General features: G+C 37.9%; 1 protein-coding gene across 1 annotated transcript in view; it reads left to right on the forward strand.

Annotated features, from left to right (window-relative positions):
- LOC139742595 (uncharacterized) overlaps positions 1 to 23,156 on the forward strand; it is a 38,848-nt gene extending 15,692 nt beyond the window's left edge. The window contains exons 2-4 of the mRNA XM_071653124.1: positions 15,859 to 16,146; positions 20,955 to 21,134; positions 22,626 to 23,156. Coding sequence (XP_071509225.1) covers positions 15,894 to 16,146; positions 20,955 to 21,103 — 402 coding nt within the window. The 5' untranslated portion in view covers positions 15,859 to 15,893 and the 3' untranslated portion in view covers positions 21,104 to 21,134; positions 22,626 to 23,156. The remainder of the gene's footprint in view (positions 1 to 15,858; positions 16,147 to 20,954; positions 21,135 to 22,625) is intronic.
- The last annotated feature ends 278 nt before the right edge of the window (positions 23,157 to 23,434 follow it).

Consider the following 23,434-nt stretch of genomic DNA (forward strand, 5'->3'; position numbering starts at 1 on the left):
GAAGAGAGATTAAAAGATAAAGATAGAGAAAAGTAGAGAGAGAGAGAGATGGAGATATCTAGAGCTAGATATATATATGTGACCCTGCACCTCAAAACAAACAAAAAGTCGCCAGACATGAATTTTTAGTTAAGACCATATTCTGAAAGAGCAGACTTTAAGCTTTAAAATGATGTATAACTCAAATCAAATGGACTCTCCTAACCTATCTAAATATTGGAAAGAAAGCACAAACTCAGGAAAAGTGTGAACTGAGAAAAGAGGCTCTGAAGTACAGTGTCTATTCAAGCGCCTAAACTTTACCAAACCGTGCTGGCTGTGCGATGAATGGGACAAAAAACAGGAAGTAAACCACAAGAATAACAACAATGAAGGGATTATCAGATTAAACTGAAATTAAGCATGCCTCATCAACACATTCTGTCCATAATCAATGCCAACTTTCAAAGCAGTAGCACTATCCTTTCAAAAGTTATTAGAGTTGAAAGTGAAGAGTGTGGACAAGGTTTTTCAGAAATGAAAAAGGGATTCTAAAGACACACATAATCACACTATTCTACCAAAAATGTTCGAGATAAACTGCTAAAAAAACACACTTTCCTGCCAGTTTTATGATACCAAATTTTAGCATAATGAAAAAGAAGACCCGCTCTTTCAGAAAATATGAAAAAGTCAAGTTCGGCTAGGTTGACCCATTTCACTTATTTTCAGTGCTCACGCAAAATCAGTGTGTGCGACTTTATGTTCGTTTTGAGGTGCACGGTCATATATATATATATATATATATATATATATATATATATATAAACTGCTTGCACATATTTTGCATAACCATCAGTGTGACGATTCAGTTTGATTTTAAAAAATCGAATGTTTATATTGATCATGATAATTTCAGATTATGTAAAGATTATCTATACACTAGAATTAAAGTTAATTTATGTGTATGTTGAATTTTGAAAGAAATAATGCACTGCTTTTACATTACCACCGCAGCTGCGTATTCAGAGGAATTACTTCTGTATCAGTCGTGCCAAGTTTTTTCATGTATGCTTTATACTCATTGTAATTTCATTATGACGTAACATTGTACTGTTACCAGGATGCGCGCTGGGTGTTAGGATGCCTAGCATGGATGCGTTAAAGCGCGCATCCTTGGTAACACGGTTGCAATATATTGTTATGGCTTAATTTTGTTATTGTTCTCTCAGTATCAACACTTGAGAAAGGGCGGCGAGACGCCCGAAAATTTGTGTGAAGAAATAAACCGTTGGTGAATACAGCATGAACTTTGTTGCAGCTTTGTTACTTATCTTTTTATCTTGCCAACACGTGGACTACCTTATCAACATATATATATATATATATATATATATATATATGTATATATATATATAGATATATAGATATATATATACATACATACACTGCAAAAAGTCCGGTGTTAAAAAGTGAACACCGAGCTGGTGTTAAATTTTCGGTGCTCATTTATGGTGTTAAACTAACACCTACGGGTGTCATTTCCAAATTTCTTGTTGATTTTTAATTTAAACAAGACGATCAAGAATTTTACTTTAGAATACTAGATTTTTGAAAAAATGTGAAAATAAATTTACACCAAAGTAACACCAGCTGGTGTGGTCCCTTATTGAAGCTGGACGGGTGTTAAACCATTGATATTAACACCAGCAAATATCAAATCAACACCATGTGGTGTCATTTTTGAATTAACACCAGTACAGTGTCAAAATAACACCAGGTAGAGTGTCAAATTAACACCATGAAGTGTCAGGTGAACACTTTTCAACACCATCACAGTGCATTTTTAACACCTGTGGGTGTGGTCCTTTATTGAAGTTTGATCGGTGTTAGATTTAACACCCGTGGTGTTAAATCTAACACCGATGTTTTTACAGTGTAGAGAGAGAGAAAAAAAGAGGGAGAGAGATACAGATACATGTCAAGAGAGAGAGATAGCGATAGATAGATAGAGAGTGAGAAAGATAGAGATAGAGAGAAAGAAACATAATTTTATAGAGATATATACAGAGAGAGAAACAGAGATATAATTAGAGATAAAGATAGATTGGGAGAGAGATCCGAGAAACAGAAAGAGAAGAATGAGCTACAACGAGGCACTGCATCTTGTAAAGTAGAAAGTATCAACGAAAGGGAAAGAAAACAAGCAAGCAGCTGCTCATTGTATTTACCATATTGATCTCCCGTTTTGCCTTTTTAGTATTTGCTTAAGCTCAAAGATCCAATTGCAAGCCATGGAGATCTCCACTGACATGAATGCAATAATACAACTGCAAAAAATATCCGTGAAAATCAAGTGGGATTAAGTAGATAGAGTGTTTCAATTAGAATGACACATCGGATACGAACCAATCTGCGATCACCTGAAAATAACTGTCCTAGCGACATGTGACAGTGACGTCATTAGCGTAAAATGTCACTGAACTCATAAAGCGTGGCTGTATCAATGGACTCTCCTTCACATAGTATTCTTGATCAGTTCGTCACATTACAGGACAACACATAGCAGACTGATTCCTCTGCTCAAATTCAAAAAGAAGGTCTGTGATTGTATAGAGTGTACAGTGCTCTAAAGGCAAATCCCTCAAACAATTTCTCGGTATCATGAATTGGATTTTAGATGGCAGTGAAATTGTATAGGGCTTAGGTGATTTAAATTCATTCAATTTTCCACAAATTTGTTGACTCACGTGTCTTACTCTTTCCAAGTATTTCACTCTTAATATGAATAGGATTAGTCCTAGGGTAAAAAAAGGGGGGATCACCACCTTGAGAGCCACGTCGTCAAAGTTTTATGATGAAAAGTCCCTGTTTGATTTTCTGAATTCTTAAGAGGCATTGTTTTCATTTTCTTCCTTTAATTCCAAATCAACGTCTGCTTAAATTGTTAATAATATAAAAGGGAAACATCAAACCTCTGAAGATTGGATCATATTTGAGAGGTAGAGCAAAGAAAAACGAAGCCTTAAACAGCTGTATTTTCATGATTTGATGCGATCAAAAGAGAGAGAGAGAAAAAAATAACCCAGCGATATCGAAGGCAAGTCATAACAGCCCACGCAAATATTCAAATCACATTTACCTTTTAGAAAGAAAAGAAGAAATATGTTTATAGTACTTCCTTGCCTTAGCAGATTACAAATTCCTACTCTGTGAGTCTTGGAGATTGAAGGATTTCTATGCATGTAGTTTTCTGACTTTCCACACGCTAATTCCAGTTATTTCCGGGGAAGTAAGAATAAATAATACTACCTCTATCAGCTAAGAAACGTGACAGTTATCATTCTAATGGTATGCGCAGCTAATTCTCATTTCAGCTAATCCCCCAGTAAAACCCCTTTTACCTAAATACCGTGTTAATTTCACTAATTCATTTTGAGACCCTGATATTTAAGCTTCGCCTAATGATGGGAGAATAATGCATAAAAATTATTACAAAAAAATGTGATACCCATGGAAATGTTATCCAACATTCATGTTGCGAGGTTACGGGATATACAACACAATGAATGCAAGGTAAAATATATTATGACACAGCTCAATTCATCGAAATAATAACCAGTATTAGTATTTGCTAAATAAGTGATTTACATTAGATTCCTTTTTCAAGTAATCATAAACACTCTTGGAAATAATTATTGAGAAATGCAGGAAACCGTCATCTGGGCCATGATGGCGACACTCATAGCGACCTCCGAAAAAACAGTTCTCTTTGTCATAATTATTATGAAGCATTTTCGATATTCTAAAGACACTCAAAAGTGTGGGTGTTTTTAAAATATCGTAAGAACACTTGCTTGCAAGGTGTGTATTGACTATCTGCAACATAGTTTTAATTCTGATAGGATATAAAATTTGCTTTCTTTTTTCAAGGTTTCGTGGAATAGATACCTCCTTAAACTCTTTTTCGAAAATGCCCGGGCGTTTTGGTATACACATACCTGAGGAGATTACATCTTCTTTTCCTGTGTGTGCAGCGTTGTTTCTATGTTATATAAGGAAATCCGTCTTCAGGATAGAATGAACAATAATGAGCTGTTTGACGAATGCGTGATCAACCTAATCTATCTTAATCACACGTGCTTTAGTGGAAACTGAAGCTAAATATTGGCAAAAGTATGTTGAAAAGGACTAATGAAAACTGCGTTAAAGAGTCTATAGGGTGGGAACTTTTTGTTGCAGAAAATGATTTTTTTTTACTTTGGTTGGCAAATATGTGACTTTACATTAATTGTGCTCTTCCTAAATCTAAGTGGAATTACTTTCCCCATTGGCCTGTTTTCAAATCATCTTCAAATTGACCAACTGTGCATTGCAACCAGGCAAATGGATGTGTTTTTGTTTTTTGTTTGTTTGTTTGTTTGTTTGTTTTTTTTTTGGGGGGGGGGAGGAGGAACTGTCTACTCTGTTATGCAGTGTGAATGTAAGAGCTGTCGAGCTGTCCAAACGGGTTCTACTTGTATTGCTGGACCCACTGACGTTGCCATAGCAACAAGAAAGGTCGGTTCTGCAGGGACCATACTGCTGAGAGTTTGCTGAGAAATGGTGCGAACCGCGCTTCAACAATCTTCTGGGTCATTCGTGTCTGAAAGATCGCGCATGTTTTCCTTGTGTGTGTGTGTGTGTGTTTTGTTTTTTTCTTCCTTTCTTTAGAAGTTGTAAATGGGTCCTTAAAGACCGTCTACGTTTGACGTGTCTCGAATTCGACCTAAGGGAAGATCGGCGGCACGGGAATCTTGAAACCTCCTCCCCCGACCCAACTCGGTGTGACTGCGTTTTGATAGCGAGTACGTGTGCGGACAAGCGGTGCTTAGCACTGAGCAAGCGTGAAGGACTTTCAACATTTTTACTACAAGAGCCATAATATGGGGTAGGCGGAGGTTTGGGAGAACCCCCCCCCCCAAAAAAAAAAAAAAAAAAAAAAATGCCATTGGGAGAAAGAATTAGCATTATTGTCTTATGCGTATTTGCTTGTCCATCTGATTTCGCTGCTTTAAAACCAGGCTCGATTTTTCCCAATCATTCACTCATAATATCCCCTGCAAACACACATGACACATGGATGTAGTTATCTGCCATGATTTCACATTTTGAAATCATCCTTACTTCTTTACCCTTTTTTCTTTCCTCTCATTTATTTTTCATCAAACTGTTCTGGCTGCTTCTCCTCTGTATATAGAGCAGGATACTGCCATTAATTATGCTTTAATACCTTACGTTATTGCCATGAAAATTCATAGATGTCGTAAGGCAACTTCGATTCTTAATTCCCTCTAAAATGCCTGTAGCATTCCGCCTTATATCCACGTACGTTGCGCTAATATTTGAGTTGATCATGTTGAGGTCGTACGTTTGGGAAAGACGTAAAAGGGGCTCAGTCTCAAAAGGGCATAAACTTCATTTGCAATTTCATCGGTCACTTTAAGGCCAAGAGGCGATTAAAGTTCATGAATTGTCACTGCCATGACTGCTGCTGAAAGGTTGGATTCGTTGATCTTGTTGTTTGTTTACATAATGAATTTCTGCGAAAATGATCCGCCAACCTAACATTCTGATCACGTTGTTAATAACTGCGCGAAGGCGGAAGCAATCATGCTGAATATATCAGTTACGATGTAATTTAAAGTCTATTCAACTTTAGAACGTTTACCATACAAACCATCATTTTGCAGTATTTATTAAAGCAGAAGATACGCCATTTTACCTACAGACTTTTGACGTATACGAAAAACGATTGATTATCGAAATTCACGAAACAGATTGTTTGATTTCAATAGTTTATTAATAGTAGATCAGCATTTCTGATCAATACATGTGAATTACAAAAAATTATTTAAAAAATCCAACAACAACTTACACACATACACAAAAGCGCGTGCGCGCGCGCGCGCGCACACACACACACACACACACACACACGCAGACACACGCACAAACAAACAACGAATCTCAGGCCCCGAAAAAAAAAAAGGTATAGAGAGCTCTCTTACACACTTACGATGACAGGAATATATCGATCCTTTCGTTAATATTATAGGTCAAAGTTAGGAGAGATGGACAAGGGCTGTGTGTATAACAAAGTCCAAACCCGGGTAAAAAACCCTGACATTGTTTGTATAGAGCTCTTTGAGATTCTGACTAGGCAGTCAGTACAGTTTACCGGCGTATAGAAGTCATTTTATTGACATTATTGACCCCGTGGCATTGATTTTATGCTCTTCCTGAAAATGTCAAGTTTGCAGGACAAATGACACTGTCCAATCAAAGCGAATAAACAAGCCACAATCCTTTTTTGTTGTTGTTGTTTTTAAAGAAAAGTGTATTAGAAACTATTTCGAAGAAATTGCGAGCAAGTACATACGATTAGTTCAACTCCGATATCTCACTGGAATTGACGTACTCGATAAAAGTAAAGAGAGCAATAGGTTCAACGGAAGAAAAAGAAATATGAATGAAAACATGAAGAACACAAAAACCATTTCATGCATTACAGAGTTTGCTGGTTTAAGTCCATTACTAGTCCAATCAACTTGCGGTTTTGTTGCTCATCTCTTAATGCATAATTAAACATTACTTTGTCCATAATTCATCGTATAAAATCTTATTCCTGGAAGAAAACCCGAACGGACTACAATGTGACTTCGATAGAAACAAAGCAAAAAAAAAAAAAACAACAACAACAACAACAACAAAACACAGAAATGTTATCCATCCTGTTTTTCCAACCGTAACACACAGAATGATATGGTACCTGAAAACTAAAACAGCATGTATATTTATGGTCATGCATCTACGACGGTTACAGCAGTTCTGTGTATAATAAAGTCATTTAACGGTTTCATGCAACTTAATTACAGGCTATCAGTATCACATTTCTTACGATTTCCACAAAAAGAATTAAAAAGAAAAACAGGAATGAACCCCCCCCCCAAAAAAAAAAAAAAAAAAAAAATTACGACAATAATTCTTTGGCGTTTGAGAATCCCTGTCTAGTAATATAATTCACTGTGGATTGATGCGGCGTGGAGAAACACTTGCACGTATAGGCTCAAAAGGGCGAAATCGTTCCCTCCCCCCCCCCCCCCCCCGGGGGGGAACAGCTCCCGTGAAGGTAAAATTGCGCCGAATCGCCAACTATTGCGAACTTATAAATCTTCACGCATCAGTTCTCCCTACATCGCTTGAAATAAATCATCTTAGAAAAACAAGAAATTGTGAGTTTATTATTTTTTTTCAATCCAAATGCATTTTATGAAACCGCTCTTTTGAAAATTACATGGTGATTCCCAGTTGAATTGACGCATTTTGTATCCGATTCTTGTAAAATAAGTTGAATGTCTTTCGCTACATCCTTTTAATGACGTCTGTCTGCACACGTGGGAAAAAGAGGAGAGTATTGAAAATCACAGTTTTTTTATGGCGTATAGACTTTTAAATTTTCTCCCAGGAAAATTGTGCTTGCTATGTGGGCGTGAGGTACCGGGGGAGGGGGGCTACAAAACAACGATACGATCGATTTTGCAGTATAAAACGTTTCCGTTGTTTCACTGTCACATCTGTAAATAAATATTGATTACTGAAATATCAGGGAGAAAAAAATGCGAAATTCATATCCCGTCATTCACCTCAACAAATCCAGTTCGGGTTCCACGTTACTTAAAGATTTCACTGTCAACACTTACTATACACATTTCTCTTACTGTCAACAACAGTGAGCAATACTCGGTATCAAAATCATCGCTTTGACTTTTATCATCCCAAAAAGTCAGCATTTTAGAATTATTGAGATCTATCGTTGTAATGATGATGATGATGATGATGATGACGATTACTCTTACTGTTTTTTTTTCTTTTCATTTGAAATATAGGACTTCACTTTGTCAGGAGCCTCCTACACTGCAAAAAGTCTGGTGTTAAATATGAAACACCGAGCTGGTGTTAGATTTGCCGGTGCTCATTTGTGGTGTTAGATTAACACCTCAGATTTTTTTTTTTTTTTTTTTTGGGGGGGGGAATAGTTTCTTAGTTCCTGTTCTTCTTGTTGATTTTGAACTTCAACAAGACGATCAGGAATTTTCCGATAAAGTACTTAACTTTTGAAAAAAAAAAGTGTGAACACATTTACACCAAAGTAACACCAGCTGGTGAAATCACCTATTGAAGCTGGGCGGGTGTTATACCATCGACATTAACACCAGCAATATCAAATCAACACCATACGGTATCATTGTTGAATTAACACCAGCGCAGCGTCAAAAATATCATCAGCTACAGTGTCAAATTGTCACCACGAAGTGCCAGGTGAACACTTTCAACACCATCACAACATACTTTCTACACCTGTTGGTGTGGTCCTCTATTGACACTTGATCGGTGTTGAATTTAACACCTACGGTGCTAAATCTAACACCGATGTTTTTGCAGTGTAGAGTGGCTTTAGTATTAAACTTCGTATTATATTCTCACCAATAATAGACTTCAGGCAATCATCACTTCACTGATACCAATGGTTACTTCCCGTTTATTTCCAGTGGTTAAAAAAAAAGGATAAAAATGAATATGGATTTACCTCCGTTTCTGGTTAGGACGTAATTTGGAACGTGAGGAATTTCCTATACCTTCTTGCCCTGTCGATATTTCTTTCTTCTTTTTGTTTCCATTCTGTAGAATAGTCGGACAAAGTCGTGACAAATCATCATTGATTCGCAAAATTGGCAACGCGCCGCGTGGCTCCATATCCTGGCGGTATTAAGGCATGTACCGAGCAAAATGAGGCCAGTTTCACGTTACCCATTCATTGCGTCACTACTAAAAGAAAAAAAAAAGAAAAAAAAAGAGTGATTTTTTCCCCATGATTCTTCTTCTTATAAGTGGAATTTGGAATTCGGCTGCAATAACATGTCGGGGCCGGGTAGAAAGGGAAGGGATAAAGATGTGTTTCCTTTGCTTCTACTTAAATCTCGTTTTGTGGTGTAATCTCCTGTTGCAATAAGAAAAAACTATTGGGTGACCCACTTTGAATAACGAAAAGTAACATTACTGCTTACCCACCTACGGGGCAATAATGTTTGTTTCTTTCCAGCCATTAGTTCACGAATGATTCCCGCAGTCTGATTTCAACTTTTGGTCTGTGTAAATTCGACCACTTATCTGTCTCCTCATCCAGGCTCTTTTCTTCTCCCTTTTGCCACCTGCAATAATCAATAATCCCAGTATGACCCAAAGTGGAAACAAAGCAACAACAAAAAAAAGTGAAGAAAACCCTAAAACTATTGGAAACGTGATGACGTGATCTGGAATGTGTCCTGCAGCAGTCACGGGAACAAAAATGGCAGCGACAAGAATTTCTTCCACCAAGAACAAAATCAAACCTTACATGCCTTAAGACGAACATAAAAGAACAGAGAAATCTTGTGACCGTCGCCTCCAAGTCGAAATGAGCGTGCTAAGATATGACGTTATTAAGGAACTTTGTGTGAGAGATGTTTACCGCTTAAACAATCTTTACAAGCATGTAGGACCCTACAAGATTCTAAAAGGGGAAGAATTTCTTGTACTCTTCAGACAAAGTCCAAGACTACAAATCCAATTCTTGTATAAAATCAGACCATTGCATTATGATTGCATGAGATTTCGCCACGAGAGAGAAGCCAGACATATGCGTGACATAATCCTTCTCATCGTTGAAGGCCAATATTTTGAATGAAATTTAATCAATCACTTTGGCTTACCCGATATTACTCTTTTAAGATGAACACACACATGAATGAATACATGCACAAATTAATGAATTATAGTGAATTGAAGAAAAGCTCAATGAAAGGATTAAAATGATTCTTTGATTCTTCAAGTCTAAACTAGAGCCATAATAGCGTGATGGCTGTATTGATTGCCACTAATGCCGCACCTGATCAGTTCTCTAAACATTGGAGGCGGAGATTTCTTGTCTTTCTTCCCTCTTTCTTTATGAGATCATCGAACTGTGGCTCGCCAGGGGGCGCTCTTGACTGGAACGGTCTGGATAATCGGTACGACGCACCCTAGGGATAGATCTTTTGAGTGATGCCTGTAATTACCTCGGATCTTCTTTCCTCGATTCCGGAAGAGCTAGGAGATGTTGAAAGGGGAAAGGGAAGGGGGGGGGGGGGGTTAAAGTAGCCTATACGAGTATGACAAGTGAAGTATCCTGTCCACAATGAGAGCTTGATCGATGGATTAAATAGCATAAGGGAAACTTAACAATCTAAACGTATTAAGTCTTTCTTTTACTCTATTTCCCTCTCTCTTTCTGTCACTGCCGTACATTGCTCTTTTCTTTCTCCAGACCAATTTCTTTTTTTTTTTGAAATCCCATTTTTAAATGCTGTGTCTAACAGCTCACATCTCCCACCCTCTCCGGACAATTTGATCTATCTGCAACCTTATAATGCCTATAGTTGTACGATGAAGTGTTCGGTTCTATTACACTTGATTACTCTCTCTTGTCTGAAAGGAGCAGAACCGGCTTTTTCCACCCGCCTCCTTGGTCCGTTGAGCCAACGTCGAGATTTCATCTGGTAAACGAGGCTCTCCGAACACCGACAGTTGGGCTTGAATATTGGATATGATCAGAACGTGATGTTGACATAAAGTCTGAATAGACATTTTTTTTTTTTTTTTGGGGGGGGGGGTGATAGCATCTCTCATATTATGAGATGTGCATAATATCATGCTTTATAAAGGAGTTTATTCTACAAAGTCTAGTCTTTGGTTTGACAGTTCGAAGTCAAGCAATGGGTAGTTATGATAATGATGACAAAGAATATACCAATCTTTTGCATCTACTTTCCTGTAATATCTTACTTTCATTTTTTTTTTTCGGGAGACTAAGAGCATAATTATGAGACAGTTTTCTCATTGAGTACAGTCAAATCTGTCTTAGTGACCACCTGTCTATAGCGACCACCTGCCGTATACGACTCCGATGCATAGTACGCCTTATGACTGTCTTCGAAAAATTACTACATTTCACTGGTAAATCATACAAAAAAAAAATGAATAGAATGAAATTGAATTGAATTGAATTGAAGTGAACACGTAGGCTTCAGTTTACTTGTCATGATGTTTTTCTTTAATAATATGTTTATCTTCGTTTTTATTTGTTCAGTCACTAATCCCTGATTAAACACATTATTCCTTCACTATGGAGTCATCCCTTATGTTTGAAAATAACCTGCAGTTTTGTTTAAATAAAGATCCTTCAGTTTTATCAATGGTTTCCCACTATGCTGAGGATTTTTTTGTTTTGATGTTTTGATGATTTATGTTGAGCTACATTATTTGTACGTTCAATTAATGTACATGTGTTTCAGAGTTCATCAATGTAGAAAACATTGGCGATGAATTATATCAGAGGGCATACATATTGTTCTTCTCCCCACCCCTTACTTTAATTTGTCTGTAATGAAAGTATCTTGATCTTCCTCGTGCTGTAGTCAGGAGTTATATATACACAGGATATGAAAATACCGGTCACCGCCTCTCGCTTTCCTAACGCACTTCTTGCTCGTAATGAGCTGGTTACATATACGCTGTAATTATACAGAAAAGAAGTAGTCCCTTAAAAACAAAACAAAACAAAACAAAAACCCAAACAAACAAACAAACAAACAAAGAAAATAAAAAACACACACATTAGACAAAAACCAACCAAAAGCCCCCCCAAAAAATAAAATAAAAAGAACAGCAACCCCCCCCCCACAAAAAAAAGAAAAAGAAAAGGAAGGTGGCATTCGGTTCTATTGTTTGTTGCTTGCCCTGGATCACTGGCAAAATAGGGAAGACGGTATTATTTTTAAACATGTCGATGACGGAATGATTCATAATGACTTACATTTACCGATAAGGTATTCTGTGAGAAAAGTGTATTAACCGCGCAAAGAAGAAGAGGCAAATACCTCATTCAGTTGTGGGCCTGCATGCAAATTACGAGATACAATGTACCAAAAATACTTCCTTTTGTTGATACCATCTTACCAGCAGAACGGGAGCAAACAAACAGAGAGTCCCAAGCTTACCCGTCACGCGGAGGAAACAGATTCTATTCGGTATTCAGAACGTTTGCTGACGCGATTGAAATCGATTGATTAACACATTTTACCGCAACGCTTTGAGGAAAATCAAAACGATTGACATGCTATTTTTTTTGGGGGTATTTCGTTGGAAAGAAAATAGTGCGCTAAATTGAGAAGAGCAAAATATTTTCTTTCTTTTTTTTTCTTCGTTAAAGGATGCCATTTCAGCTGTTTGCAGATGAAACAATGGGATGGAGAGTCTGATTTTCCCCACAAGTAACCCGAACTTTTGTGTTGTCAGCACATGACAGCCCTTCCCAACGAAATCTTGCTCGTCTTGATGACATGGCACACACGTATATCGCCATTGAGATACTCCACGTTCGTGATTAAGGAATTTATTGATGACCGAATTGCCATTATTACGGAAGGGAGGGAAATTCTGGTGGCACAACAACATGTCACACATTTTGACAATAAAACAAATCACCACCACCATGATAATGTACTTAAAGTAACAAGAAAACTTTATTCTTCCCTCGCCTCAAGCGGCATCGTCCCAATCTCGATCACTGAACTCTTCAATGTGGGCCGAACAGGCCACACCCCTTTGTACAAATGCGTATTCATGACACCATATTCATGTCATTCTGGTTTGCCTGTTGTTTGTTTGTTTGTTCATTTCCATCTGAGAAGATGGCTGGATAGCCCATATTAAGCTACGTTAAGATGGCCTTCCATTGAGTCCAGTTGGATGTGAGGTGGACCACTTCATCGGGTTAAACATCCTGCTCTTTGCGATGAATGAATGAAGTGGGATCTTTTATGTGCATGAGTTGTGACTCTCTCATACACTGGACTTCCATTTTATGTCCTATCCAAGAGACAGAGTGTTTTGCTTCTTGCTAGAGGGACGGTATGATTACACACAACGTTGCTCAGTCCAGACTCGGGTTCGAACCCGGGCCCTTAAGATCGTGAGGCAGACGCGCTACCGACTGAGCCAACTCACCGCCCTTAATCATTAATTGCATTAATTGCATGTTCATTGCGCTACTCCGTTAGCTCAATGGAATAATGATGGTGTGATTTTTATTTTATTTGAATTTATTTCCACTTTATTTTCGCAAGAACAAATGGATGACAGAAAGATGGGATGAGAGGATAGGAGGATGCTTGAGGTCGGTGAAGAAGTGGAGAGCGGAAAGGTGGTCCAAACGATCAAGCGGGAACATGAACCTCCGAACTTGATAACAAGCAGTAAACTATGTGATAATCTGAAGATTTCACGAGGCCAGACCTCTCCTTTGTCTTACCAAGGAAGTATATTTAAGAACCTCCTTGGACATACTTTAAACAGAACACACATATACAGTCAACAAAATAAGCAACGGTTTATTACAAAATAATGAGAGACAGAGAGAGAGAGAGAACATATTATTTTCTTGGTGCACTCTTTGTATTTCCAATGAGGTATTCTAGCAAGCCCAGTACCTCCTTCGTGAGAGTGAAATGTTGAGTAAACATTCATTTTCATCACAAGAAAGTGGAATAGGCAGCAACAGCAGTGTGTGTTATCTGCTACTCAACCTCCTACTCGCGCAACATCTACGATTATGTAGATATGTCATGTTTTTAAAGGGTAGATTGTGTGTCTTCAAGTCGCATGGATACGGCGCGACTAGCCGGAAGTGTGCCATCGATACTTCTCTGGGATGATTAACGAGCACCATGTGCACAGTTGAGTGTAATCCCAGCCTCGCAATACGTTGACACACTTTTTTGGGGAGAAGGATCGAAGGTAGATACCAGTTGCAAGAAAATGACCCGTGACGGGCAGAGAGAGTCCGGTTTCAGCGCCCTCTATCCCTCGAGGCTGCAAGTCAGTGTCACCTCGTTGAGTCCTTGCTTTCTCGTTGCAATATACTCGATTTAAAGGTCATATATACCTTTTTCAAAAGTCACGAAATTTTGCATTGTTGAAGAATGATGTCTTTGACCATTAGATCGTGAATGAATTTTACTGTAATGCACATAAGAGTTTATAAATAAAAAGAACAAAGCTAACCCCATGTCACTGGATGATACGCTCACCTTTTCTATGGAGAATAACGATTGACTTTTTTTTTTTCAGGGGGGATGGGCATAATAAATTCACTGGAATTAAATACAAAAACTATTGTTTCTCCCTCCATTATAAAGAAATTTCCAGTTTTATCATTCTGAGGAAAGATCTAAATTACCTACCTCTACGATATACGAGCTAATGAAAGTAATCTTATTTGCAGGGTTGCAAGAGGGACACACGAATTTTCTATTTTCATTTTCTTTTCTAGTTTTTTCATCAGGCATTTAGCCAATATTTTGGAGAATGTATCCCTATGTAGACAAAGAAATATGGTAACGAATGAATCGTCGATCCCCAGAGCCTAGCATTACTCACAACTCTGCTGGAAAGAACATGGTGTCTGGACTCTTCCCAGGGACCGCGGCCCCCTCAACCACACTCAACACTGGCTCTTTTATAATAAATAAACAAATGAATGGGATAAAAACTTGGATAAAACTGAGAAAAAAGTTCTGTCCGAGATTCTTTGAATGGCAGGTGGTGGGGTGTGGTGGAGGAGCAAATTGTCGTGAATCATTATCATAGATGTCAACACTTTAACAGAGTCAAAATTGCAGCTCTCAGTCTTTTTCTCTTCTGTTTTCAACTCAAAATCAGTAAAAGATTAGAGTTGAAGCGGTTTCATTATTCCTGTCGTTTTCCGGTCGGAGTTTGTTCGAGAAAGTCAGTTCATATCTTATAAAGATTACTGGTTACGGCGTAAGGGATCGGACCAGTCTAAAATGACGCCTATATAGTAATCAGGAGGTCGCGGGGTTTGAGTCCCACTCGAGTATGTGTGCCATTATTATTATTATCATTATTATTATTATTATCATCATCATCATCATTATGGCTATTAGTCAGATGCTGAATAATCTTTGAAGATATACTTCGATGAAGGGCGATTGTCCGTCAGTTGTAATCATCATCATATTCTTTTTCCTCCTCCTTCCTCTCCCTTCTACCTCCCTTCCCCTCTGCCACACTGTAAAAACATCGGTGTTAGATTTAGATTTAACACCACGGGTGTTAAATCTAACACCGATCAAACTCCAATAAAGGACCACACCCACAGGTGTTAAAAATGCACTGTGATTGTGTTGAAAAGTGTTCACCTGACACTTCGTGGTGTTAATTTGACACTGTACCTGGTGTTATTTTGACACTGTACTGGTGTTACATCAAAAATGACACCACATGGTGTTGATTTGATATTTGTTGGTGTTAATATCAATGGTTTAACACCCGTCCAGCTTCAATAAGAGACCACACCAGCTGGTGTTACTTTGGTGTAAGTTTATTTTCACATTTTTTCAAAAATCTAGTATTTCAATGTAAAATTCTTGATCGTCTTGTTTAAATTAAAAATCAACAAGAAAAGCAGTTACTAAGAAACTCTTCAAAAAACAGTTTAAAATTTGGAAATGACATTCGGAGTTGTTAATTTAACACCATAAATGAGCACCGAAAATTTAACACCAGCTCGGTGTTCACTATTTAACATCGGACTTTTTGCAGTGCATATATATATATATATATATATATATATATATATATATATATATATACATTTTTTTTTTATGAGTCCGTTTTTTCATAGTTTTCTTGTGAGTGATAGCATGATTCCATGACGTTTCCTCATTTCCCTGTTCCCAGGTTTCGACGGTTGCAAAGCCGAGTCACACCCAGCCATGAACGATTCATCGAGACTCGTCTTACTTCTCGCCCTTTTCTCCGTTCTCCTCGCGTGCCTTCCATCCCTCGGCCAGTGCTTCATGCTCTACGATACGGACGCCGACGAGGAGACCGAGGGCGACAGCGAGTGGAAGAGAGGGTACGCCGGCAAGGTCGTCGCCGAGCCCGTGGCGCGGTCGCCGATGAACTACAAATCTATGAGCAAATACCTTCAGAATCTGGCTTCCCGCAGGCTGGTTTCCGATCATGGTACGGTGACTTTAGGAACCATTTTTACGTATCAATAATATCATCCACTTCCTTCAACAGTTTCGACTGGGAAATTGAATGAAAAGATAAAATACTTTTAACAGAAGCAAAAATAGAGCAGTGTTTTTGGGCGGAAGAATGTCAGCGATTATGAATTAAATAGAAAGAATCGGGTTTAACTGTGTTTAACCTATTGAGTGCCGGTTATGTTATTGTGCCACTGATATTGTGAAAACAGACTTTATAGTAAAGAGAGGGTTAGCAAAAAAAAAAGTGCGTACAAACAAACCTCAGTGATTGCGAACCTAATTTCATTTTCGGATCAACGAACTGTAACTGTAGAATAGTATAGAGCGAAAGTATCCGTGTATAGGGTTGATGCACATTTCACCTGTCATTTCAATAACAATGATTTCTGTCAGGTGTGGAACACATACACAGACACATAAACACACAAGCACACACATACATACACATAAAATGTACAATATTTACATTGATAATCACTCATGAGGCGTACATACATGTTTATTCTGTACATCCCACTTATGACGGTTTGACATTGTGCGATGCACTGAGAAATATTGCAGTCACTAAGGAGATATGACTAAAGAGAAGATTTGTTATGGGAGGGAAGGTAATTACACACGAGGTGGCTCGAAAGTGTCTCTCTCTCGACCCGATTTTTCATCAACTTCCTCCACTGAAAAGCTTGTTGAGGTTACCATGACAGGAAACGAATGAGGCTGAATATATCGACCCATAAATTCAAAATGACCGGATTGACAGACACTTCAAACGGTCGGGAAGGTCAGTCAGCTTAGCGCCACGCTTTATTGATCGTCAGCTTCAGTTTCCAGCCGAGCGGCAACAACATGATGACGCAGGCAAGGGAGTGTCCTCTTGTTTGGAAAGCCCCGTCTAAATGCTCTTATGTTTTACTCCCATTTTTTTCCAAACAAAGGCAAAGGAAATATGTTGGAGAAGTACCCACTTCCCCACTCATATCGACCTAGACGTAACCGAATATCCGCTCGTAATTTGCCCGACACTCCCTCGCCTATTACATTTTCCGGGAAAACAGCGGGCCGAGCTTCCTGCGTAAAAAAACAATTTGGATTGGTAACGATAATGATTCCTGAAAAGTAATCATAAAAAAAATCGTTATGAAATTTACGAGGCATTAAATTCAACTTTTCCTAATTACAGGTTAGGCAGGATATGTCATAACCAAACGTGTTTTGATATCACATGGAAGGTCATGTGCTCCAACTCGTACTCAAGTGGGTGTTTGACAACGCAATATGTGTAACCACTTTGTTTGCAAACTGATGACTTTTTGACCCATAGCATGCTGACGGTGAGTTGACTTAAAACGAAACTTCAACAAAACGTGTTGATAAGTCTTGTGAAGCCATTGTCATTGTAGAATGAGAAGAAATCTATGTCAAATGTATATATATATATATCAGGATGGATGCAATTATTCATTATTTGAGAAAATAGGAGTAACGTAATTGCGGTTCTGTTTTAGAATCACAGCTATTGTTTACTTTTGTAATTTGAAGCGGAAACGGGATATGTGTGTACTTCGGCCAATCAATTTCAGTTATTCGATACTACATAATATGATAAATTCTTCCAATATAAAAGCTGATTACGGAATATTAAAAAAAAAAACCCGCAAACGATACTATGATCTTCTAAATTTAAAGGCATTATTCACTATTTCCAGGTGAAACAAAAACACAGCTTCAGTGCTTCAAAATAGCTCTAAAATGTGAATTAGGGATAGAAACAACCAATGTAAAAATTTGAATCAGTATGATTAATGTTAACTACACTGTAAAAACATCGGTGTTAGACTTAACACCACGGGTGTTAAATCTAACACCGATCAAACTTCAATAAAGGACCACACCCACAGGTGTTAAGAATGCACTGTGATGGTGTTGAAAAGTGTTCACCTGACACTTCGTGGTGTTAATTTGACTTAATTTAAATCTGGTGTTATTTTGACACTGTACTGATGTTAATTCAAAAATGACACCACATGGTGTTGATTTGATATTTGTTGGTGTTAATATCAATGGTTTAACACCCGTCCAGCTTCAATAAGAGACCACACCAGCTGGTGTTACTTTGGTGTAAATTTATTTTCACATTTTTTCAAAAATCTAGTATTTTAATGTAAAACTCTTGATCGCCTTGTTTAAATTAAAAATCAACAAGAAGTGCAGTTACTAAGAAACTCTTCAAAAACAGTTTAAAATTTGGAAATGACACCCGGGGGTGTTAATTTTAACACCATTAATGAGCACTGAAAATTTAACACCAGCTCGGTGTTCACTATTTAACACCGGACTTTTTGCAGTGTACTGTTAAATCTACATTAAAGTTATCGTGAACAAAAGTTATCGGAAAAATGCTTCTAGACTAAACCGTCTACAGCAAAAATGGTTTAGTGAGAAAAATAGTAATATCTCCTTATATTATTGCGCAGTTTGTACATGGTAGGATGTTTTGTAATACAACTGACCTACACATATATGCATCAAATGTGATATTTTGAACATTTTTTCTTTTTAAATCACTGCTCCCAATGGTAAACCTTTAATACTTGTGCATTGTCGGAACATTGCGAATGCAATCTTCTTATTGGTATGACATTCACATTTTGTCCAGTCCTAACAATCAAACAACATACGACAACGTATTATACCTCCCAGGTGAAGAATAGAAGAAGAAAATGTCTCCTCCATGATCTTTAATCATGTTAATACTTGCGCCCTGGAGACAACAGCTTAAAGCTCTCCACACATCGCGCGCGGAACCAACCACCACCGAATGTGCAAATCCGTGTTGACATTGCATGACAGATGAGAAGAAAGTCGAGGTGCGACAGATGAATATTCCATTAGTGATCATCGCAAACCCTTTATTACCCGCTCATACTTTTCCCGCGAGAAATGGCGCAAATGCGAGATCTTAGCCGCAGCGAAACAAATTGCACTGATTGTTTTACCCGTAGGTTTAATTTCAAATAACGTACCCCACCCCCACCCCCAAGAAAAGAAAGAAAACAAAATACACTCAACGAAACACTGGTCAGATATTACTTGGCCAGTAACACAGACAAAAGCACCCATAACATAATCATGAATCTTATTATATCGTAAGGCGCCATATTTTATCACGATTGACATCTTACGAGACAGAGCACACATAGATGCCTCTGAAGTAAGGACTTCCTGTAAAGGTACTCCATATGGAAACAAAAGGGACACACGTAATGACGAAGAAACTGAAGGCAAGAACACATAAAACAGTTTGATTTGAATGGTTTAAAATTCCGCAGACGAGGCCTTTTCCCATTGTTCAAGCATAAACACAAGGGGGGGGGGGGGCACTTCTTGTGGGCTGCTATCGCTTTGGAGTAGTTGTCATAGGCAAATCAGATAGACCGAAGCAGGTCCTGCAGAATCGATGCGGTTTCTTCTCCGGCTTAACTTGTGTGTGTGATGATGTTGTTGTTGCTGTTGTTGCTTTTTTATATAAAGGCGCCGTCTTTTCAAATATCTCTGATTTCCTACTCAGATTCGATTATGTAGGCTTTTAATCAGGGTTAGTAAGCTCTGTGGGATAATTTTGAGGCTACGTGAATCAACAGTCAGAACTGAATTAATTCGTTTTGCGCCAAAGGCTTTGTTACATACTATTTGCTCGAGGTCTTACGGTATGTGCATGGTTTTGTGTGGTGCGCATTCTTCGGAGGATGTATAGGCTTGTTTCAGATCGTACAACACCCAGGTTTATCGAACAACTACACTTTTAGTGGATCTTACACAAAATTGATGGTTCATCAATTTTCCTATATTTTGATGGCAGTGGTGGTAAATTTGACAACTATTCTAATCACCATCGCTTCATAGTAACGCGTCATCATCATCATCATCAACATCAACCTCATGCTTGTTGTCATAATAGAGTTTATGTCCATCATTGCAATGATTATTGAAATGCAAAGCTATTTGTCTTGGATGTCTTAGTGTTTGCCGCCATGAAAACGATCTTCAAAGGAGATTAAGGAGAGACAACATGGATAGGTTAGGAAGAATGACGAGGATCTTTAATTTGAAGTATCACTTATGAACATGCATATGAAGCAGCTGGTTTTAGAGGTATACTGATCTCATTCTATTTCAAAACAGGTTCTGATTTTGACCTACATACCATCATGTGAAGACGAAACCCTCTACATGGGAAACGTCGATAAACTCTAGTTTCTTGCACATAAACCCTACGGCTTAAAAAAAAAAAGCATTACATACAATCGACTCTCCTTTCTAATTTTGCGGGATGTTTTTAATTTACGCAGGGCTTGACGCTGACTTTTTTCCATCCGGTAGCCAGTTCGGACCACTGCTATCTTGTAATCTGAAATTTTAGTTGCCCTCCCCCCCCCCCAAAAAAAAAAACAAAAAAGTACTGGACCGAAATAAAAGGTAACATTACAATCCGTTTTGAATCTTAGTTGCCCGATCGGGCCACGAGAAGAGACACTTTTTGGAAATTTCGTGGCCTGACGTAGATTTTCTATTGACACCAGGCCATCGGCTCATCGCTAATGTCTAGCCCTTATCTACGTGAATTTCTATTTTCATTGTAATTATGTTGCACATCATGAAAGGTTGACAAATTACTACAACGCTAATAATCAACTATGAAGAAATGAATGATGAAATACATGAATATGATAACATTTGCAGCAAATTGAATTCCATCCCCTCCTCTCGTTTGTCAAACAGAGTTTGGTAAAAGACAGGTGAACTTCGGGCTCCGCCTGGCCGCCGTCGATGCGTTACGTAATCAAATGGACTCGTTAGCGGCGCTGAGGAACAGGCAGGCGGTGCGGAATAACCTGGACTTTATGACCCGTGTTGGCAGGAGGAGATAATAAAATCATCCGAGCAGAAAAATCATCAACGGTAATCAATTATCTCTTCATTACAGTGCACCGCCTTTATAACGAATACGGTTATAACGAAACTCTCGTTACGACGAAGTAAAAATTCAGGTCCCCCAAATCATTTATAATTTTTAAAGGCTTTTTTTGTTCGGCTATAACGAATTTTCGATATTACGGCAAAAAAGAAAACCACACTGTCGGTCCTGAGGACTTCGTTATAACGGGAATTACATATATCAGTAGATACAGGATGATTACATCATGGTGAATTAAAGAGAAAAACCAAAACAGAAAACAGCTACTCATTATTGGACAAGTTGAGTGAAATCAGCCAACGATATCAAAAGTAATCAGTGTCTTTTCATTGATAAAAGGAGAATAATCCCCTGCACCTCATGGAAAACCTGGCTCGGCATATAATTGTCTCAATATAATATTTTCAAGGAAGTGTTTTGTTGTGCACTTAGAAAACATCGTAATAAGTGACATATATCTTTCTGACCCACAAAAAAGTAAATATTTGTTATTCATCGTCACCTTAAGGTGTCGAAATGACGTGATTAAATTCCAGTTGAAGCTATAATGTTCGCATCATAAATACTCTTCTATCATGATCATAGTCACAAATTGGTTAAACAATTTGGTTGCTTTAATTTTTGGACATTAATGATCAACGGCAAATAAAGCAAGACATTACGATTCGTCTCCTTTTCATTAGGAAACAAAATCACGAAGTGTGCCTGAAATGTGGTCACGCTTTGATATTTAGAATATTCTATAGAACTGGGATTGAAGACAGGTCCACTATCCTATCCCTGTCATGCAGGACAAGTCAGCAGTGTGACGTACACATTCTACGCCGGGAACTGAAAGTACAGTGGACTCTTGTTATAACAAAGTCCTCGGGACGGGCAGTTTTCTTTCGTTATATCGAAATTTCCCCGCTGGAAACAACACAATGTCTCACAGTGTGTTCACACTGTGTTCACATAGTCGACTATGTGAAAAAGCTCGAATCTAACAGTGTGAAGATGATTTCACACAGTGGTGTGGTTTTTCACAGAGAGTTCGCGTAGTAACGTTCTGTTTCACTTTGTGATTGATGATTCACGCTGTGTTCACATTGTTCAAACGCTCGAATTTAACAGTGTGAAGAGATTTCACACTGTGTTCACTGTGTTTCACATTGTGTTTCACACTGTGGAACACTGTGTTCTTTCCAGCATGGTTCGTTGTATAGTCGTAATTGTTTGCATTAAAAACGTTAGGTGATTGTGTTCATCTTCAGAACTCTGAACCTTATAAGCTGCCTATTAACACGTATGAACTGCAAAGATCGATTTGCCATGGTTTAATTCGTCCTTTCTGCGGAGGGAGGGAACTACGTTTTCAAACAGTGGAATCGGGGAAGGGGACATATCATTACCCATACTGAGGTGCATTGTAGATTAACTTTCAGTCATAATTCACAACAAATTAATTATTCAATTTTCCATTTCCTATCTTTCAGCTCCAGATCTACGCCGGTCTGTCACAGTTCTGGAAGAAAGCGATGGAGCGAGGCAACAACACCCAATTTCCTCAATTTTGTTTTTCTTTAAAAAAATGTATGAGTGAAAATGATTGAATTCAGCTCCTGATCAGCGAAGTTCTTAAAGTATCGTTTTCTTAATCCGTTGTAAAGTTGCTGGACATAAATTCTAAAAAACATTTTTTTTTTTAATATTCGAACAATGTTTGATTATTATACGACATTCCGAACAATGATTTGATTTGACAATTGAAATATGATTTAACAATAAAGTACAAAATTCCAGGATTTGCAAAGGATGTATATTTTGATGTAATGAAGGATTCCTTGTTATCATGACACGGTCGTTACAACTTGACTGTACTTGGAAATGGAATGCCAAATCACAAATTCATAATTTTGTCTAAGTTATTGACGAAAGTCTTGTTTCGAATGAAATTTGATAATTTGACCTAAATGAAATAGGATAATTTCATATAATTTCATTGTTTTTGTAATTTTCTGTGTAATTGTCTTTGATCGATGAAAGTATTTATTTCTTCCTGTCATTTATAAATTTGGCAATTCAAGCTTCATCTTTCAGTTGCCATCAGTTTTCCTTTAATCCGTGCATTTATAAAATGACGCATTGCAAATGGTATCAAGTTTTCATTGCCATCTATATCTCCTGATGCTCGTTGAAATGCATATCAACCAAAAAAAAAAAGTAAAAAAGGGAGAAATGCCCAGTTTTGATTCTCTAAAAGGGTGTCTGTCAAACTGTCTTTGCTGACTGTTTCATGTACTAG

The sequence above is a fragment of the Diadema antillarum genome, unplaced genomic scaffold (assembly GCF_040938485.1).
Source record: "Diadema antillarum isolate AM-2024a unplaced genomic scaffold, OU_Dant_1.0 seq00001007_RagTag, whole genome shotgun sequence".
Lineage (NCBI taxonomy): Eukaryota > Metazoa > Echinodermata > Echinoidea > Diadematoida > Diadematidae > Diadema > Diadema antillarum.